Raw genomic sequence first — 18,616 nt, forward strand, 5'->3', positions numbered from 1 at the left:
TTTCGAGGGGGGGTAAGGCTCATTTATACATAGTCATACGGCCATGACGCAGGCTCACAAGGGCTCTCATTTTCGCATTTCACTGGTGCTGTCGATCTATTCTGGGCGAATCCCAGCGCATCGCCAGACCGTGAAAGCATTGACCATTGTTAGACATGAGAAAGCGCAGCCAAGGTTTTTTGGGACGAAGTCAACAAAGCCTTCCAGCTTCTTGAAAGGGCAAGCCACGAGATACCGAATCAAGTATGGGGGCTTGCTAATCTCCCCAGGTCAGCCGTTATACGGGTTCCAAGGTTCCCTGCTGCGCCTCCACGAATGCCGAGACCGCCAGGGGTTTTGAAATGGGACGATCTTCCGTTGGCCACGCGGCCGTGGGAAACATTAAAGGGACCCTTCACAACCATATTTCTCCGCCGATCTACACTGTAAATTTTTATGACATTTTGCTCGATTGTGAATGGTGAATGCAATTGCTTGTTTAGGCACAGTTCCCGGGTGTGGGGAAGGCCAGGCCAAAGTGTGGCTATGCCAAAACCCTATCTCCAACTCAACCCCGAGCTCTCGGGAAATTTATGAAACTGACAGTTGACCGCCGAGCACGTCAGGAAGCTGATTATACATGAGCCTAGGCAGATGCATTTTCTCCGCATTTTGGTGCTTTTGCAGCTATCGACATTATCTTGTCTGTGGCCCTCAGAAGATGACAAAGACACGACTAAGCTGCATGCCAAGGTGATTAACCAACACTATCACCTATCGGACAACACATTGCTTGGATGACGCCAACAGGATCTTCAGTCAATGATCAGATTTGAAATTCAGCCCTTGGCTCTGAGCTATTCCCCGTCAACAAATTTCGACTTTCGTCTCAACGCACGTCTGTATCGCATAAATAGCAACGGTACTGGTAACGCGGCGCAAGAAATCCCACCAAGCAGGCTTGCTGCAGGCCCAATTTCCAGACTCAACAACATTGGTCGGGCAGCCATGGGCATTGCGCAAGCAAGGACCGATCGGAGAATTGTGTTGGCAGAGACTGTACTCGCAGCGTAGGGACCATAGGTGTCGACGAGAAAATCCAGGCATTGCTGAAACCCGATATTGAAACCTGCTCCGATAAAACCTGTGGCTGGGTTATTGGGCTGCAGCTTAAAATAACCAAATCCTCCATCTCACGTCATCATCTTACCTGCTGCGATGGGTTGTGGCCATGGGTACTTCGGAGCCGCTGTCCATCCAAACCAAAACAGACCGACTGATAGCAAAATCCCCCCAACAATTATTGGAGGTAGACGCACCTCGGGTACTGCTTTGCCACAGTTGGCTTTAACGGCCCGCTTGTAGCGCGGCTGGTTGGCAAAGTTGATGAATACGGCACACCCGACGCCTACTAAGATCGATAGGAAAGGAAGGGTCGACACGATGAGGCTCCATTTTCGGTTCTCTTTAAAAACAATCGGAAACACTTCAAGTATCAGGTAAATCAGACTGTAAGTGAATGATGCATACAGTGCAAGGCACGCCACCATTGGTTCCGTGAAAAACATTCTGTCGCCAACGGTTAGTACGAGTTGAAAGGATCAATATGGTGGTTTTCAACCAATTAAAAGGACGGGCAAGGTGTTTTGTCACAACGGTACTGATTTCAATCTTCTCCTTTTCGTGAGGATGCCAGTATCGTTGATCTCCAGTGCTCCGGCGCAGATGTTGAGCTTTCTCTTACAACAGAACAGGCGCATATGTCTCGGGCAAGCAAAAAGCACATTAAAAATAAAATAAATACCAAAATTCCCTCTGTATATTCGGTCCCTGGTTTTTACCTTGTTAGCGATACTTCCATGGTTCCATCTCTCTAGTTTTATAGCAGTAAACCTACAACGCCATCCCAACCGCGAATCAGCCGTTAAAGCAGAGCCAATAACAGGACCTAGTGTTGGGCCCCCCGGTAATGCAAAAAGCAACAATTGTCATCCCATTACCACGAGTAGCCGGTGCAAAGATGTCTCCCAGAGCCGCAGGGGCATTACTGATAGGCGCGGAAGCAAATATACCACCAAAGAAACGAGTAAGAAAATAGCTGTTGCGCTGCGACTAGTTGCGGTTCCGATACTAGCTATATTATCTAATTGAAATTCAATAAAATCTAAAAATGTTTTATCTTTTGTGGTTAGATAATCCCAAAATGAACACTGCTGGCAACATGCCCATCCGGTGACCGTGGACTTTGCTGATTGGAGCCCAAATCATGGGGCCAAATGCCCACCCTATCTATCAATTTCAGCACAAATATATACTATTATGAAAGCAGCTTTCGGCTATCACTGACTTATAACGAAAAGAGCCACAATTAAGGGCGTGACCTCGCAGATTGTATGGGTATATTCTGCAATGCTGGTTGCGGCTGGTGAGATAATTGATGAACCAAGTGATCCGGCCAAGGCCAGCATGGCCATCTGGATGACGAGAAATGCCTTATGAGAAGAGCTGTAGTTCTTAGGATTTTTTGGATCGTCGTCCTCGAACTTGACTTTGAATGCGTTGAGCGTAATATCTTTTTCAGGACTCGCCTGGTTGGTTTCAATATCCTCAGACATTGTGAGAAGGTCAAAAGAGTATGGTCAGTATGAATCCAAAGGGCTTCATACTTTTCTCATAGCTGACATGTTCTACTAGGAGAATGGGTATTTATAGCCGGACATTGGAGACCGAGTGCCTATAAACACTCCATCTCTCGATGTGAACAGGCAATAACGAAGACAAGCATACAGAACAGAAGATAATTATCGCAGATCGTCAACTCTGATTGGCGAATAATTGAGTCTTGGACCCTCGTGAACAATTTCCTAAACCATTTTTGTGCAAGTGGCGGCCGCCGGACCCACACAATGACGAGGGCTGCGTTGATTCTCCATCTCTCGGTCATTTAAAACACTACTAGCGGCGGCCGAACATCCGTGTACTTCATTCTTCATTCTTTCTCAGAGAGCTTTGAATTATTCACAGTTTTGTGACTAGCGGGGGCCGCAAGGCTCCACGCGCCTTTTATCCCCCGAGACTTCAAGTTGGAACAAAAAGCGATAGTTTTCATGGAGCGTGCTCCACGAGTCTGTGCGACCTGTAAGGCACGCAAGAAATGATGTGATTGGTACTGCTCCCACCGTGGCCTTGCCTGCATTTATGAAAGCTCGCCTTCAGACCATGCCAGATCCAGGGATTGGGACCAGACGTGGACTACGGACGTGACACGTTTCCCTTTCCAAACATGGCGCGAGGCTTCACGTCTTCCAGAAATACAAAAGAGTTGGCCATTGACCTTCAAGACTTGCTATCTCATATTCTACAATCAATTGGGCGGAGTTTCACGGGAGTATATGATTCTTACTTCGATGGCTTTCATAGATGGTTGCCGATTATATCGTATGAGAATCTTGAACGAGGCCTCGCGCGCTATGAAGGAACTTACGCTCCGACTGAACTTTCGCTTCTTATACTATCGATGCTCCTTGTTGTGTTGCGCCCAGAAGACTGGCCTTCGACAAACACAGTCTCTCCAACCGTGCTGTACCCAGAGCCCAAAGCTACGTTCACACGACTGCAATCATGTCTTCCGACAACTACACCTATAATCCAGGTAGGATTGATAATAACGGCGTATGAATAAGTCTCCGGTAGAATTAACGAGGCCTATATCTCAATTGGAACCTGCACAAGAATAGCGTCCGTGATAGGAATTGAAGGGGTGAGATATTTGCAAGAGACAGGTCTGAAGCACATGCCCTGCTTCAGAAATGAGGAACAAAATATACGATGGGTACTTATTTTTCTGGAACGGTAAGTCGATCAAATTTACCATGATTAAGCTTCAAAATCCTCTAACTATATCAAGGCTTATCCTTCTGGAATGCCCTCCCAGTTATCAAGACTTAGCGCAGAGTTTCCCCGGCCATGATTCTCTACTTCCATCAAACTTGCACCGCTGCTCTTCCCTGTTGGCCGAAACTCTCATCCATATCAAAACCCCCACTTTAAATGACATTCACGCGAGCAATGTGAGCTGCTTTGGTCGGCAGATACAAGCTACCAGTCTGCTAGACCATGTTGTACAGGCAACGTCATTGCCTAGAACACCGAGCTTTTCCGAATTAAGAGCTTTGGACGACAGGCTACGCGAGTTTTGCACTATCATGATGGGTCAGTCTGTACATGGACACCAGTGCGATGCGAGTGGAATTGTCATCAGGTATTATACTTACTCCCGCTGGACGAAGTGAGGCGGTTAATTTCTAATTTGAGATAGATCTCTAATTCGCCTTCATCAGTACATCCTTGAAAACAGCAACTCAATCTCCAGTGAAAACTCTCCATTGCAAATTCGAGAATACTCGCATGTCACGTTTGAGACCTTAGCGAGGATGATGGCGGAAATCGCCCACGACCATGTAGAGCGCTTGATTCCCGATCACGTCGACTCGCTCCCGCTAACATTCCCCTACAACATGCGTACAATGATGAATTTTATCAAAGAACTTCCGGGAAATTCCACTAAGAATGGCTCCCTAGCTGCTGTGGATGGTTTTGCGACGCTCTATGAGGTCGCATGCAACAGATGGCCATCTACTGTGTAATGGCTGACTTGCGTGAAGGTCAGACACCAAGCTGTTTTGTGGCACCAACATGTTTTAATTCTGTCTGGGGCCCTGTGGAATAAATTTCTCGTAAGAGAAAATAGCTGCACTCATTATGCACTGTTCACAAAATACCCTGACGATTGCTGCAACCTGTCAGAACGACACATCACGATTGGTGAAAGCGGGATAACGATTGACAAGTCTGGCTTGGCCGCGCATGGGGTACTCTCCGTACTCGGAGAAAAAGAAAATCCACTGCAAGTACCCTGAAGGTGTAAGGAAGTAAACAGAACTCCCTTGAGTGGTTATTCTCGAGCGGCAAGGTCGTGTCGATCGCGATTACATTCTTGGCGCCTCTGGGGGTCCCCAAAGTATGAATGAACCTCCGCCGATCAGCTTCAAGTTCTTCTTCTATATAACTAACGTGGTGGCCCTGGCCCTTAGTTGAGTCGCCTGCATCCTACCAGTTCCAATGAGTCGCACGATTCTGTTCACAGTCGCGGCTTTGCTGCTCAGCCAGACCCAAGCTGTGCCTGACCGGTCGCCGAAACCTGTCGTTCAAGTTACCACCGATACCGTTCGCCCTGGTGAGCTGGCTAATGTCCACCTGGAATGGCTTGGCAAATCACCTAAAGCTATTAAAGCTGTTTACAACTCGTGCCTTGAACCCGATGGGTCAAACCCGGAGGCAACCATCGGCCATTATACTATCGAACAACAACCTCCCCAACGCCTAGCATGGGCAGTTCCCAGCAATGCTCCATCTGAACATTGCATTTTTGTATACGGCGAGAATCAGAATGGGGAAGCAGACCAGATTATCGGCAAAAGCAAGCCTCTCCATCTAGAACGAAAAGTGCAAAAAAGATCTACTGCCGAGATGGATCTTCCCCTCCTGAAAGACTTCGACTCTCTTGGAACCTGGTTTGACGGAGTATCTGCTATCAAGCAAAAAACAGATAGCAACGGGGGTGTTGCATCCGAAGCCTCGTCCAAGAATACTTCGATCGCGATTGTCGGTGGTGGAATTTCAGGTCTCGCAACCGCTCTCATGCTTGAAAGTGTCGGTCTCCATAATTGGGAAATTATCGAAGCCAGCGACCGGGTTGGAGGACGATTTCGAACAAAATACATGGCCGACACTCAGGAATGGGCAGAAATGGGCCCGATGCGACTCCCACATTCCGTCACCTACAAAGACAATGAGACTCTGCTGTACACCGACCATCAACTCACCTTCCAAATGGCCGAAATTCTGAACAATATGAACAAAAATGACTCTCGCTGGAAAATCGACTTCATTCCCTGGGTTCAGCATCATCCTAATGAGCTCATTGCCCAAGGCACCCGTCGACACCCTGATGGTCGCGTTCCAACGCGGGGAGAAATCGAGGCCGATCCAAGTTTGAAGGATTCACCAACTATGACCAGTGCGGAATACGATGGTACCCAAGATAAGATGGACAAGATCTTGCAAAATACAACAACCCTTAAATTGATCCAGAAGAATGTATGGCAAGCTCATAAGATTGCTATGGATGAAGGCTTGGATGACTGGAGCGAACAGGCCATGATGCGCCATGTCTTCAAAGCCAGCGAGAATGTGACCGATCAAATCTTGACGGATTCAGACTATGATGTTTTCTGGGATGAGCTCCATCACAACTCCAATCTCGGCCTAGATGGAAGCCCTGGTTCCTTAGGCGAGACTCACTGGCTTTGCATCGACGGAGGCTTCAGCCGACTTTCCGAGGCTTTCATGCCCCATATCAAGGATAGACTTATTCTTAACCGGAAAATTCGGAAGCTGGAGTCTGTTCAAGGTCCGAATGGAACAACACGCTCGCGTTTGTCTTGGTATCCAAGTATCACCAATCGAACCTTCGAGTCAAAGGAATATGACTATACAATCATGGCAGTACCGTTCACTATGACTCGCTTCATGGATCTGCCAACTTTCTCCTCGGTACTGGGACGCGCAATCAGTGAAGCCGGAGTGCGCTTCAAGTCCGCCTGCAAAGTCGCTCTTCTCTTCTCGGAGCGTTTCTGGGAGAAAGGCGAGCGACCCATTTTTGGCGGATACTCAAAGCCACCCAGTGATCCAGTCGGCGCACTTTACTATCCTGTGTACGGTTTGAACGAATCGCGCCCTGGTCTAATTATGCACTATCGCGGAGGAGACTGGAGCGATCGCTTCGTCAGTTTCTCTGATGAGGAACATGTACAAACCGTACTGGACTCGATAGTTTCACTACATGGCGAACAGGCTAGAGATCTCTACACTGGTGACTACGAGCGTCTCTGCTGGCTTGAAGATGAACACACTGCGACTGCCTGGTGCAGGCCGGATATCGAACAGCATAAGCTTTATATTCCGGCTTACCATAAGACAGAGCATAACACAATTTTCATTGGAGAGCATACTGCCCCGACTCATGCCTGGGTGAGCTCGTCATTGCACTCGTCTGTCCGTGGATCTGTTCAATTGCTTTTGGAGTTGGGGTTGGTGGATGAGGCAAAGGAATTGAACAGGAAATGGATGGGTCGTTGGATCAAACTATAGATTATTGCAATTTTCCTAGCAAAGGAGGCTGTGTAGCTACGAATAATCAACTACCAGAGCACATAGATACATATTTATCGTTCGCTAAAGTCATAATTAATGCAGAGAATTTGTGACTCCTAAGGTTGGATCTATAATACTTGAACATACATTTCACTGGGGACTAGAGTCAACCTTAGCAAACATAAACACTCTGAATCATGAAGGTCCTCACTTGTAGCTGAAGCATTTCAAATTTTATAAAACTGGATTTTAGCTGACAAGTTCCGGGATAATGGCTCACTAGAGGTAATAGGATGTCAATCGGTGCAAGAAATAACCGTCCAGTCTAGCATTATGATTCAAGTAATTCTTAGCAATACGACTATGTTTGTATATCTTCAGGAAATCCTCAAAGTCACCCTTCTTCTCGAAGATAAACTATTATTCATATATTTAGCCAACTAATGAGATTTACATAAAAGTTACCTCAAGTATACTAAGATTGCCAAGGACTCCGCTGATTGCTAGTAAAATCTAACCCCCAAGTTCCTCGAGGGCGCGCAATTGAGTAATTTCAAGAAATCCTTCGCCTGTGGTTTCCACTCCATGATTCCAATTGGCTTTTTTTTTTCTCTCCGAAGGGCGTCGAATCTTGCATAAGTATGACCAACTTATTGGTTAGAATTAAACCGTTTGTTCAATTTGCATCGGCAATGACCGCCAACGCTCAGTGGAACCAGGTCGCTCGTTATCTTCCCATGTGCCAAGTAAAACTGCATGTTTAGCTCGGCCGATCAGTTTGTGATCCGATTTCGGCTTTGCATGGTAGTTACCTCGGAATTAATCTTGGTATGGGATAGCAATTAAATGTAAATATCTACCTTGGGTTACTAAGTGGATGAAAATGGGGCCTCGGTAATTTCTAGGACCATACTTTGCTCTTTTCTTTGCGTAACTATACCCGGGCTTCTGGGTTGTTTGTGGTTGGGTTAGTTATCTCTAGGCCGCAACCACAACCTGAGGCGAGAACTTCCTTCTCTCCCAAGTACCACCAGATTCTTATCCGCCAAGATATTCCACATGATTTCTTGCTTCCAGTGGCATTCAGAAAAATATGGCTGCATTCCTGAGGATGCAACCCGCTTCGGGCATATTTATGCTGGCCTGCCTTTTCAGCATACTTACCTCCGCTACGGCTACAGTTCTCGATAAAGGGAAGTTAGTCTCACTTGATGGGATAAATTACTGGGTAGGAGGTGTTGCTGTGTCTAGGCTGCCATAATCTGCAGAAGTGAACTGGAATTGGAATGTCTCAGACATCGTCCCGTTGACCGTCATCCGGACAAACGTGTCAACCTTTACATCAGGTACTCTCAATGAAACCATCGCTTCATTCACAGCCTCCGATGATGTTTTTGGTCTTGGCTTCCTCGAAGGTATGTTGTTCGCCCGCTCAGATTCTAAATATCATCTCCCCGGTTCCCGAACCGACTTTTTTCCAGTCATCTTCCTTCAGTACGACGGCCAGGGCCAGGGCCAAATTGACTCGGCTCTTGACTTACATTCGAAGATTGGTGGCAATAAGTTGACATTTATCTCTTCCGAGTATCAATCTCAACCGCCTTTCGTGCAAGCTAATCTACAAAACAGTCTACCGAATGGTCCCTACTTTATCTCACCAGGGACTGGTGATATTTTCAAGGTGTTCCGACTTTATTCAGACCATCAGCTGGCCTTCACCGAAGGAGCTCTCAGTGATGAGATGGGTGGCTTTGTACCTTTGCCAGCCGCAGCAGAAGTAATTCATCACCCAGTCGCCATCCAAATTAGTTACTTCCACTAACTGTATCATCCAGGGGGCCATGACCAAAAGCATCGCCGTACCTTCTAGGCTGTATTACACGCCTACTATCGATAGGCCGCTCGCTGGGGTATGATACAATGCAATAAAAATGCCCAAATGCGTCTGACTGATTCGAAACAGCTTCGTTGTGGTGTCAAAGACATTTTCGATTTGAAGGGTCTACGAACTAGCGGGGGCAACCGAGCCTTCTATGATCTATATTCTGCGAGGAATACTATCGGCTCTTCTATTCAGCGTTTGATTGATGCAGGTGTGGTAATTGTTGGCAAAATGGGAACTGTTCAGTTTGCCAACGGCGATAACCCCACTGCTGACTGGGTTGACTTTCACTGCCCCTTCAATCCGAGGGTAAGTGATACCAGGTAGCATGTAATTATATTCAAACTGACATTATTTGAAGGGTGACGGCTACCAAGCTCCAGGGGGCTCGTCATCTGGACCAGGTGCTGGCATTGCCTCATACGACTGGCTAGATATTGCCATTGGTAGCATACAGGTGGCTCTATGAGAAATCCCGGCAGTCTCCAGGGTATTTTCGCCAACCGGCCCTCGACCGGCGCAATTGGTCTTGACCATATCCTACCGCTATGTCATGATATTGACACGGTGGGAGTTTTTGCTCGCAATGCTGAGACATGGTCCACCACGATACATGCATGGTATCCAAACTTCACCGATTATCAGAAGTACCCAACGAGAATATTTTATCAGAATTCTTCTTTTCCGGGGTCTGACACCGATGCGGGCTCTTTACTCGAGGCCCTTGTTCAAAAGTTGGAGACATTTTTGGGAGCTCGGAGAGAATATGTGGATATTGCTACTCGATGGGAAGAAACACATCCGAATGACGCACCTAGCAACCTGACGGAACTTCTTAATACCGTAAGTATTCTTAATCCCAAATTCCTGATTTTTCGTGCTAAAATGCAGTAAGACATACGCTATTCTCACATCTGTTGGGCAGTATCGCTCTTTGGCTTTGCCCTTCTATGCAGATTACGCCGCGAAGCATAATGGCCGCCATCCATTCATCAACCCCGGTCCGTTGAAGCGCTGGCAATGGGGCCAGAATAACGGTGGAGACCATACTTACAATGTGGCATTGAAAAACAGGACAATTTTTAGAGGATGGTGGGAAACCGAGGGGTATGGCAGGGCCAACTTACACACTTGGTCTGAGGGTCTGTACATCTATCCTTACAGCAAAGGCGAGAGGCAATATCGTAACGTCTACACATCGTAGGTTCAAAACCCTGCTTTTTTTAACATAGACTAACATTCTTAGTGCACCCACGGAGCCACCTATGGGATTCAAGGATGGACGCATATCAAACATGGCCGACGTCCCGGATTTTGTGGTTCCCGTAGGAGAGGTTCCCTACAACTCGACCGTGTCTTTCAAAACAGAGTACATGCCGGTCACTATGAGCTTTGTCGCTGCGCGTGGCTGTGATTTCATGTTGGCCAACCTTATTCGCGACTTACAGACTGACAGGATTCTCAAGCCAGTCAGCACAGGCCCAAAGATGTACCCCTAAATTTCAGAACCTTGCCTTCCGAAACATCGAAAACTTGTTTCTTTCTACCTTTCTAAATTTCAAATGTTTTACATTGAAGAATTCTCACATTATCAAATTTACAATGTCCCGTGCTGCAGTAGTTACCAGTAACAATCTTCAAAGGGCGTCAGAAAAAGCGGCCATTATGTAAATTTTCTATTACTAGCCAGTAACCCACTAATCCTCGCTATCCGTTCTTTTCACTTCCAGGTGCAAATCCCAGTTGACCCATACAGTACCACTTGAGAAACACTCACCCAACTTGTCTTAAACCTAAAGGGGGTAAATAAATTTCAAGTTCTGTCTATCCGTGCGGTCCAGATCACGATCACTAATTTTGACAACCTCACTTCCTGTTTCAATAACTTCGTCCTTGTCCGATTCAGAGTCGTTTTCGAAAAGAAGTTGCCGTCGCCGCTTGTTTTCGCGCTGAAGGTAGAAGCGGATGATGATACACATGGCGGGGGATATAAGCCAAAATGCGGTCATGAAGGCCCACGGTAGGACATATCGAGGCTCGTATTTCGATTCCCAGAATCTAAGAAGATATTTGAATTGAGTTGGAAATTTGAGCCTGGATATTTCTCTCGGAATCTGGTACTCACTCTGGAGATATCATGTTGGCGACAGACGCAGCGACTATGCAAGATGTCATTAAAGTGAGCTTCTTGGTGTGCCCTGTCGTTGTAGTTCCCGCCCAGTTCAGCCCCAGCAAATAAGATGGCTTAAATGTTGAGATCTGGGTTCCCACAACTAGGGCAACCTTATTTGACCATGGGGCAGCGAGCTAGATATCGTAGTGTTAATAAACGAATCATAGCGACATAATTCCGAGTGACTTACCTCGATTATTCCGCCGATGAAGCATGGTATGTAAGATATTGCGCAGGTGTATCCGGTTCCCAATCGCGTACCATACAGCAATGCAGCCGATGCGAGAATCAAAATTAATCCCCAAATGGGCTTGATGATATTGAATAGCGCGCTTTCTGCGGGTGTGAAGCCAAATCCAACGATGATCAAGGGTAGTTGCTGTGAAGTATTATTCGGAAGTTCATTGAAGAACATATGGAAGCTAAACACCAGTCAGAATGTCGTGCAGGTTATAATCAGATCGAAGTGGGTCTTACATAAAAAGCCAACTCTTGAAATCCGCGAAAGACTCGCGAACCTGGGACCATCTGAATGTCGAATTGGAAACACCGGCATGCGTATCACGAATAATCTCGATAGTATGGACCTTTTCCTCGACTGAAAGCCACTTCGCATCGAGCGGTGAATTCGGAAGGAATATCAACAATGGCACAAATATCGCAAATGTAAGGACAGCACAGACGATGTGGAGCCACTTCCAAGAGGAAATGCTGCCAGCGAGCGATCCATTGCCATCGTCAACTATGAGCTTATAGGATATCATGGTCAACATAACATTAGCGAGACTCCCAAATGCCCACCATAATAGTTGAACCCACGGACTCTTTTTCGGTGGGAAGAATGCTTGGTGGAGAACGGCGGTAGAAGGCACAATTTGTGATTCGGTCTATTCTGTTGTTATTGATCCATGTTTCGTTTTACTGAGGTTTGAGTCACAACATACCATTCCCAGAAGAAAGCGCACTGCCATCATTTGCTTCCCCGTCTTGACAGCTGGATGGACACCCAATAGCAGAGCCCAGAGAAAGAGAGATCCAGTGATGAAGTATTTATGCCCCACTCGTTGTGATATCCAAGCACCAGGCCAAAGTGCAATAAGATATCCGGCATAAAACAACATAAAAAGCTGATTGTACTCGTTCTTGGTCATTTTGACGTCGTCAAAAATACCCATTGTACTGGCGGATGAAAGGGTTGATTTATCCAAATGGATGAGGAATGAAATCCACCATGTTTGGATTAGGAGAAACCAAAAGTTCTTGCGAATCAGCTTGCCTTCCATCTCGGATGTCAAAGGCCGGACATGGCCCTTATTCGTGTTGTAGAAGTATGTTGTATCATCGGTGTCCCTTTGGTCAATGACCTTAGGTTGCTGGGACGGCTCGCGGGGTAAATCCCTTGCCTGTTCATGATTACCCTCGCTCGATGACACTTGAATAGTGTTCGAAATATCACTATTCTTCTCTCCTGACATTCTTTCGAGGTACTTAAGATGCAAAATATTTCTGGGATCTCCTAGGAACCATAAGCCCGTCAATTTATAATTTCGTGTCTACTCTCAAACTCTCGGGCATGTCCGAATATCAGAGCGCAGCGCTTCCAGGGTTCCCAGGGGCGCTGAAAACTCATGTGTTTTTGACCGGGTGCCGCGCTTGGGTCTTGACTTCGGCCATCAAGCTCGGCCAACCTTTGCCAATCCTGAAACAAGATCCTCTGTGCGTTCTACCTTGTGAGAAAAAATCCAGCTGCCAAGATGTAGCAGCCTTTTGGCCCGTTCTTGGCTCTGTGCTGCCAAGAATCCTGTGTTGCATTGGAGGACCTTGATATTTGATCGACACATATAATCACGAGATCTGGAGCATTAAATCGTGTGAGACTGATTCTAGTAAGAAGCTAGTAGTTTGTAAATGGCGAGATAAGAGATTCAAGTTTGCTTTCAATACCACAGCAAGGTGAGACTTCAAATATTCTCTAATGTATATTCGTAGTACTATATACTCTAAAGCTTCAGCATACTATCTTGCGCTTGGATGTAGTATGGATAGACCAGAGTACCTAAGAGGACGGCTTGGAAATGTTACGAGATCCACCTGGTCCTTCTTCAAGGCCATTTTTTCGGGGTAGATCGGGTCGCCACCTCCAAAAAGAGCGCATGTAAGACGTACTCTGATCGTGATTCTCAAGTATATCCGCAGCGTGCTTTATTCAAAGCTATTAGAATCCGCGCCAAGCTGCGATAGTATTGACTCACCTTTCCAAGGATAGGTAGAAATTTGGCCCCATGGCCACTTCCACCTGTACAGACAAAGACAGATTTTTCCGCGTAATCCGGTACGTAGTCAATCTATTGGATATGTCGTTAGTCGTAGGGAAATTGCGCCAAGTGTGAGCGATCTAGACACTCACCACGAAGGAATTGTCCAATGAGTCCGTATACCAGCAGAGCTTGGCAGAGTAAAATGGGACGGTACTGAACTCTGGCAAAAAAACAGATACAAACTGCCTAATAGCAAATTCGGCTTGCTCTTGAAGCGAGTGGCATTCCTTTGACGGAAGAGGCACTGACCACTGACCATCCTGAGTGAAGGGCGTACTGTCGGGTGCGGGTTTGAAGTTGGTGAACTGAGATCTTGTTAACAACAATACTTATAGAACAATTTTAAATCACTCACCTTCAATCCACGATAACCAATCTTGAGAAGACCTTCAGGGGTACGGGGCAGCACATATATGCTACCCGTATCTTTTCCGTTGGGATCTCGAGGAGTACTCTTCCAAGTTAAAACTGGGAACTTTTCAGGGGAATACTTGTCCCAGAGCTCCTTGTCACTCGGATCAATTTTGAAGATAGCCAGACTTCCCGCGGAGGATTCAAGATGGTAGCTCAAGTCGGGAAGGATTTGCGTGGAAAAAGACCCAGCTATTTGCGGTCAGAATTATAGTACCATAGACAGGCCTGTGTTCCTTACCAGCAACCACAACAACATCGGCTTTGTGAGTAACACCATCCTTCGTTTTCAATCCAATAACTTTGGCTTTCTCGGAGTCGATTGCACTAGGCTCTTTCACCAGCGAATCTACGGCGCCAGCCTTTTGCCCAAACCAAAACCGAACGCCTTTGGACGCTGCGACTTTCTGGTAATGAGCACAGGCGTTACTGCACCTCACGAAACCAGCCAGAGAGTCAAGCACAGCTTCAAAAGAGCTAGTGGGGGGAGGAATGAGGAATTGCGAAATCGAGCAGCTTATCCTTCCATCCTAAAAGATCTGCGCGTTGTTGGTCTTCGGCGCTACTCTTCACGAACTGCGCATGTCGAAAACCGTCACGCTCCATGTTTGCCAATGTTTCTTTTTCCAACTCTTCGAGGTGGTCCGACGGCTGCACTCGCAACATTCCGCTGTTGACGAAAATCTTCTTCTCCTCTGAATCGGAGGCCTCTTGTGAACAGCCTCGCTTCTCATCCTCTGAAATCCAAAGCTTTCGCCCTTCCATGGCAAGGCGCTGATAATGAAGCTCCTTCCCGTAAGATGCTCGGAACTAGAATTGTGGTTGCTCTCAGCGTTTGATCTCGAGTGCGTAGTGTTCTCCTTCCTGTAGCCTTACAATTTTGTTGTGATCCACCGATGCAGCCTGTATCTCCTCATCGTTTGCATCGTATGAGTTCCGATCATAGTCATACCTCTCAAACACGGTCACTTTGTGGTCTGAAAATTCATCGATAAGTCAACAATTGTTTCAGCACTTCTATCCATTCAAGGAATGCTTACCTCGGTCGCGCAAGGCCACTGCCAGCGATAGGCCGAATATGCCCGCTGTACAAAATCAGCTATTCTCTCCCCGAAGATGCTGTTTTTGATATTAAGATATACTCACCTCCGATAATTGCGACTGACTTTGGCTCCGACATTATGTTCTTGTTCGAAAAAGAGTGATGTGATTAGGAAATGGAAATGAAAATGGGGTGATCGCGATCGTCCCCGCCTTTTAAGTACTCCAACTCCCCGCAGCGGCGGAGCCAAGAGAAGAGAGTTGACCCCCAGGGTCCCTTCAGTCCTTATATTCTGCTATTTTTAACACGCAAGCTACCTTGGACTTGTACTAGTATTACTTTGTCTATATTTTATTTTTCAAGTGGAATATACATAATCAATTTTACCAGCCGATGGGAAGCCTGCAGTTTTGAGGGGGCTCATACTAGCACGATTGAAGTATAGAAAGTTGCCAAACGTGGCATCTCTTAAGCTAAAAAGGCCATTAATATGGAGACATAATATTGTTTTATTCTAAGCTATTCATTCTAATTGGTCATAAGAAAGAAAGGGGCTATTTAGGTGTGGTTGAGTCCTTCTCGGAGTCTACGAAAGAATTCGGTGCCGAAGTAACGCAAGGCTGGTCCTTCTCGGCGCCGAAGGATCCTTCGAGCCCCGAGAAGGAATCAACAACAGCCATATAAGAATAGGAGTTCAAAGGTTCCAATATATGCATTTCAGACTATCAAGTTGAGTCGGCCTAGACTGAGTATTATTTAATTCCTTCTCATCGCATCATACTCGAATAGTCACCATGCATGACACACAACAATCAAAAGAACTAGGAGACACTCCCTCAGATCAGCCCAATGATAAACTCGGCGCAGGCGAAGATGCTACGGGTAATAGCGAGCCTCAAGTTCAATCAGACACAGGGGTTCGACTTACCTTAATTGTGGTTGCCCTTCTGAGTGCTATGTTTCTCGTCGCGCTGGTCAGTCACATTTCTCCTCCGCTCGAAATTTCCAACCACAAACTAAATCAATTCTCAAACAGGACCGAACAATCATTGCAACTGCCGTCCCTGCTATTTCTGATAAATTCCATGCCATCGGCGATATCGGCTGGTATGCCAGCGCCTACCTCTTAACCAGCAGCGCGACACAACTTCTCTGGGGTCGACTATACACCTTCTACTCGACCAAGACACTATTTTTGGCAGCGGTGGTTATCTTTGAGGTTGGCTCCGCTATCTGTGGAGCAGCACCTAGCTCCACCGCATTTATTGTTGGTCGAGCCATTGCTGGAATGGGATCAGCGGGCATCCAGAATGGCGCCACGGTCATTATCACCCAAGTAATGCCTCTGCACAAGCGGCCTCTATTTATCGGTCTGATGGGGTCGATATTTGGAATATCTGCCGTTATTGGACCGCTTCTTGGTGGTGCTTTTACCGATCGAGTGACATGGCGATGGTGCTTCTACATCAAGTGAGTGGTCACCTTTTGCTCGCTGCTACCCTAGCCCAATACACAAACTGACATGTTATCAGCCTTCCCATTGGGGGAGTCACCCTTCTCATCATTTTCTTATTCCTCCGTACACCGTCGCTCTCCACGACAGCAACACTCAGGCGCCAACTGATTCGTCTCGATCCATTGGGCACAGCCCTCTTCCTCCCATGCGTGATATGCTTCCTCCTAGCCCTACAATGGGGCGGTACAACCTACAGCTGGAGTAATGGACGCATAATCGCTCTATTAGTCGTGGCAGGAGTTCTCTTCATCGCCTTTGCAATCGTCCAAACATGGCGCAAAGAAGACGCGACTATTCCCCCACGGATTATCAAACAGCGCAGCATCGCCTGCGCCGCCGCGTACACCTCGCTTATCTACGGGGCCATGGTCGCCATGCTCTACACCCTGCCACTCTGGTTCCAGGGTGTGAAAGGGACTAGTGCCGTTCAATCAGGCATCGACAATATCCCAATGGTTCTGGCCCTCGTCGTCGCGAGCATTATCAGCGGCAAGATCATTGCAAGCGTGGGGCAGTATGTGCCGTTCATGTTCGTTGCGACGCTGCTCATGGCAGCAGGTGCTGGGATGATAAGTACTTTCAAAGTCAACACTGGCCATGCAGCCTGGATTGGATATCAGGTTCTTTTCGGTCTTGGTTTAGGATGCGGGATGCAACAGCCTACCATGGCTGCCCAAGTCGTTCTCCCACAAGCGGACGTTTCAATTGGTGTCGCATTGATGTTTCTGTTCCAATCACTCGGTGGTGCGATCTGGGTCGCTGTCAGCCAGAATCTCTATACAAATTACCTGGTTAAGACATTGCCCGATATTTCCGGTGTCAATACATCTGCGATTCTTCAAGCAGGTGCAACTGGACTCGCAGATATCGTGCCGAAGGACAAACTCAGTGCCGTGTTGGTTGTCTACAACACTGCCCTCCGCAATGCATACTTCGTACCAGTGGCACTTGCCTGCGTCTCAGTACTTCCAGCACTGGGGATGGAATGGCGCAACGTCAAAAAGGAGAGTGAGCAGCGGGAGGCGGAGAAAGCTATCAACAAAGGAGAAACCCCGAGCGAAGCAAGCACATCGTCCTGAGTGAGCGAGAAGCACACATAAATTTTACGTTCTTGCATCATAGTATGTATAAGCACACAATAACTAGTTACAGCAGACTGAGCTTCATTACGGGTCAAATTTTCAAAAATCTCCACTATTTTACCTGCCGCGCATGCATGACATTATTCTCCTCCTCGGCCCCCTAAATTTCCATGGTATAGTTCATGTAACTCCACCAGATCGGCATACGTAAGGCAAAATCAGCCTTGGAACCCTTCAAGCAATGAAAATCTCTCTGCCCTGTAATGATATTCATGAATTATTGTAATTGTCCTCCGTAAAGTGTGTGATTAATCATATGAATAATCACGGCTAGCCGAGCCCGCGACCATCAAACCGATTTCCAGATTCAGAATGTGGGCCACGACCATAGTAAAAATACCCGCGGAGATGAAGATCTACCAAATGTAACCAAGGGGCGCTCGTGTTCACAAGCGCCTCCAAGCCGCACTAAGCTTATATTGGTGTGCTCCATTTAATCCTCATGAAAAAAATGCTCTAGAATCTTTCGGCTGCAGGAGGAACGGGGCAAACGGTAACCTCCGGGGGGTTTGTGCACCCTCGATCGACCCACATATCCACCCAGCCCACCAGCTAAGCAACAGCTAGTTACTCCGTAATAGATTCAGAACCCACCCACCTGGTAGAGGGTGGAAAAAAGACGCGAGAGGTGGGAGCTGGTTGGTGGATTTGTCCGTCGGGACTCTGCTACCATAACCCTGACTGCCGGAATGATCCCGAAATTTGGGAACAATGGTGCCATTCTGCAGAAGTTTATTTTGTCAGGTCAGGGGTAAGTACTCCGTAGAATAAACGGTAGTTAGCCATGTGCAAACTACTAGCTAATCAACTAACTAGTTAACATGATTCTATGTACATGTGAAAGTCTCCACTGTAAACTCAAGCAGTCTTTCTAAAGGGGAATCTCCTGACGATTATGTTCATAGTTCTGTATGAGGACGAGTATTTGCTGTAGTTAC

At 46.9% G+C, this 18,616-nt stretch overlaps 8 protein-coding genes across 8 annotated transcripts; 4 read left to right on the forward strand and 4 right to left on the reverse strand.

The window, feature by feature from the left end:
- Positions 1-836: 836 nt before the first annotated feature.
- N7509_001577 (MFS general substrate transporter) lies at positions 837-1,547 on the reverse strand (the record flags this gene model as incomplete). Its single annotated transcript, XM_056626214.1, is given in 2 exon segments — positions 837-1,171; positions 1,190-1,547. The coding sequence occupies 2 exon segments, from the start codon at positions 1,545-1,547 to the stop codon at positions 837-839; spliced, it is 693 nt and encodes a 230-aa protein (XP_056492009.1).
- Positions 1,548-1,628: 81 nt separating this feature from the next.
- On the reverse strand, positions 1,629-2,594 carry N7509_001578 (major facilitator superfamily domain-containing protein; the record flags this gene model as incomplete). Its single annotated transcript, XM_056626215.1, has 4 exons — positions 1,629-1,927; positions 1,980-2,091; positions 2,191-2,264; positions 2,327-2,594. The coding sequence occupies 4 exons, from the start codon at positions 2,592-2,594 to the stop codon at positions 1,629-1,631; spliced, it is 753 nt and encodes a 250-aa protein (XP_056492010.1).
- Positions 2,595-4,187: 1,593 nt separating this feature from the next.
- Positions 4,188-4,625, forward strand: N7509_001579 (uncharacterized protein; the record flags this gene model as incomplete). The annotated part of the gene is made up of 2 exons (XM_056626216.1): positions 4,188-4,240; positions 4,352-4,625. The coding sequence occupies 2 exons, from the start codon at positions 4,188-4,190 to the stop codon at positions 4,623-4,625; spliced, it is 327 nt and encodes a 108-aa protein (XP_056492011.1).
- Positions 4,626-5,100: 475 nt separating this feature from the next.
- On the forward strand, positions 5,101-7,191 carry N7509_001580 (flavin monoamine oxidase family protein; the record flags this gene model as incomplete). The annotated part of the gene is made up of 1 exon (XM_056626217.1): positions 5,101-7,191. The coding sequence occupies one exon, from the start codon at positions 5,101-5,103 to the stop codon at positions 7,189-7,191; it is 2,091 nt and encodes a 696-aa protein (XP_056492012.1).
- A 1,096-nt stretch (positions 7,192-8,287) lies between these two features.
- N7509_001581 (uncharacterized protein) lies at positions 8,288-10,575 on the forward strand (the record flags this gene model as incomplete). Its single annotated transcript, XM_056626218.1, is given in 9 exon segments — positions 8,288-8,429; positions 8,463-8,609; positions 8,676-8,971; positions 9,030-9,104; positions 9,158-9,385; positions 9,438-9,522; positions 9,534-9,919; positions 9,972-10,276; positions 10,323-10,575. 9 exon segments carry the CDS (start codon positions 8,288-8,290, stop codon positions 10,573-10,575), a joined length of 1,917 nt encoding a protein of 638 aa, XP_056492013.1.
- A 294-nt stretch (positions 10,576-10,869) lies between these two features.
- Positions 10,870-12,724, reverse strand: N7509_001582 (putative allantoate permease of the major facilitator superfamily; the record flags this gene model as incomplete). The annotated part of the gene is made up of 5 exons (XM_056626219.1): positions 10,870-11,134; positions 11,202-11,383; positions 11,440-11,671; positions 11,727-12,136; positions 12,194-12,724. 5 exons carry the CDS (start codon positions 12,722-12,724, stop codon positions 10,870-10,872), a joined length of 1,620 nt encoding a protein of 539 aa, XP_056492014.1.
- A 581-nt stretch (positions 12,725-13,305) lies between these two features.
- On the reverse strand, positions 13,306-15,158 carry N7509_001583 (NAD(P)/FAD-dependent oxidoreductase; the record flags this gene model as incomplete). Its single annotated transcript, XM_056626220.1, has 9 exons — positions 13,306-13,449; positions 13,502-13,594; positions 13,657-13,872; positions 13,923-14,170; positions 14,220-14,508; positions 14,552-14,788; positions 14,855-14,955; positions 15,019-15,063; positions 15,125-15,158. 9 exons carry the CDS (start codon positions 15,156-15,158, stop codon positions 13,306-13,308), a joined length of 1,407 nt encoding a protein of 468 aa, XP_056492015.1.
- Positions 15,159-15,814: 656 nt separating this feature from the next.
- Positions 15,815-17,615, forward strand: N7509_001584 (MDR family MFS transporter; the record flags this gene model as incomplete). Its single annotated transcript, XM_056626221.1, has 3 exons — positions 15,815-15,994; positions 16,057-16,490; positions 16,553-17,615. The coding sequence occupies 3 exons, from the start codon at positions 15,815-15,817 to the stop codon at positions 17,613-17,615; spliced, it is 1,677 nt and encodes a 558-aa protein (XP_056492016.1).
- Positions 17,616-18,616: the final 1,001 nt, after the last annotated feature.

The sequence above is a fragment of the Penicillium cosmopolitanum genome (assembly GCF_028827165.1).
Source record: "Penicillium cosmopolitanum strain IBT 29677 chromosome Unknown utg000004l:1.0-4361866.0:1.0-4365735.0, whole genome shotgun sequence".
In the NCBI taxonomy this organism is placed as follows: Eukaryota; Fungi; Ascomycota; class Eurotiomycetes; order Eurotiales; family Aspergillaceae; genus Penicillium; species Penicillium cosmopolitanum.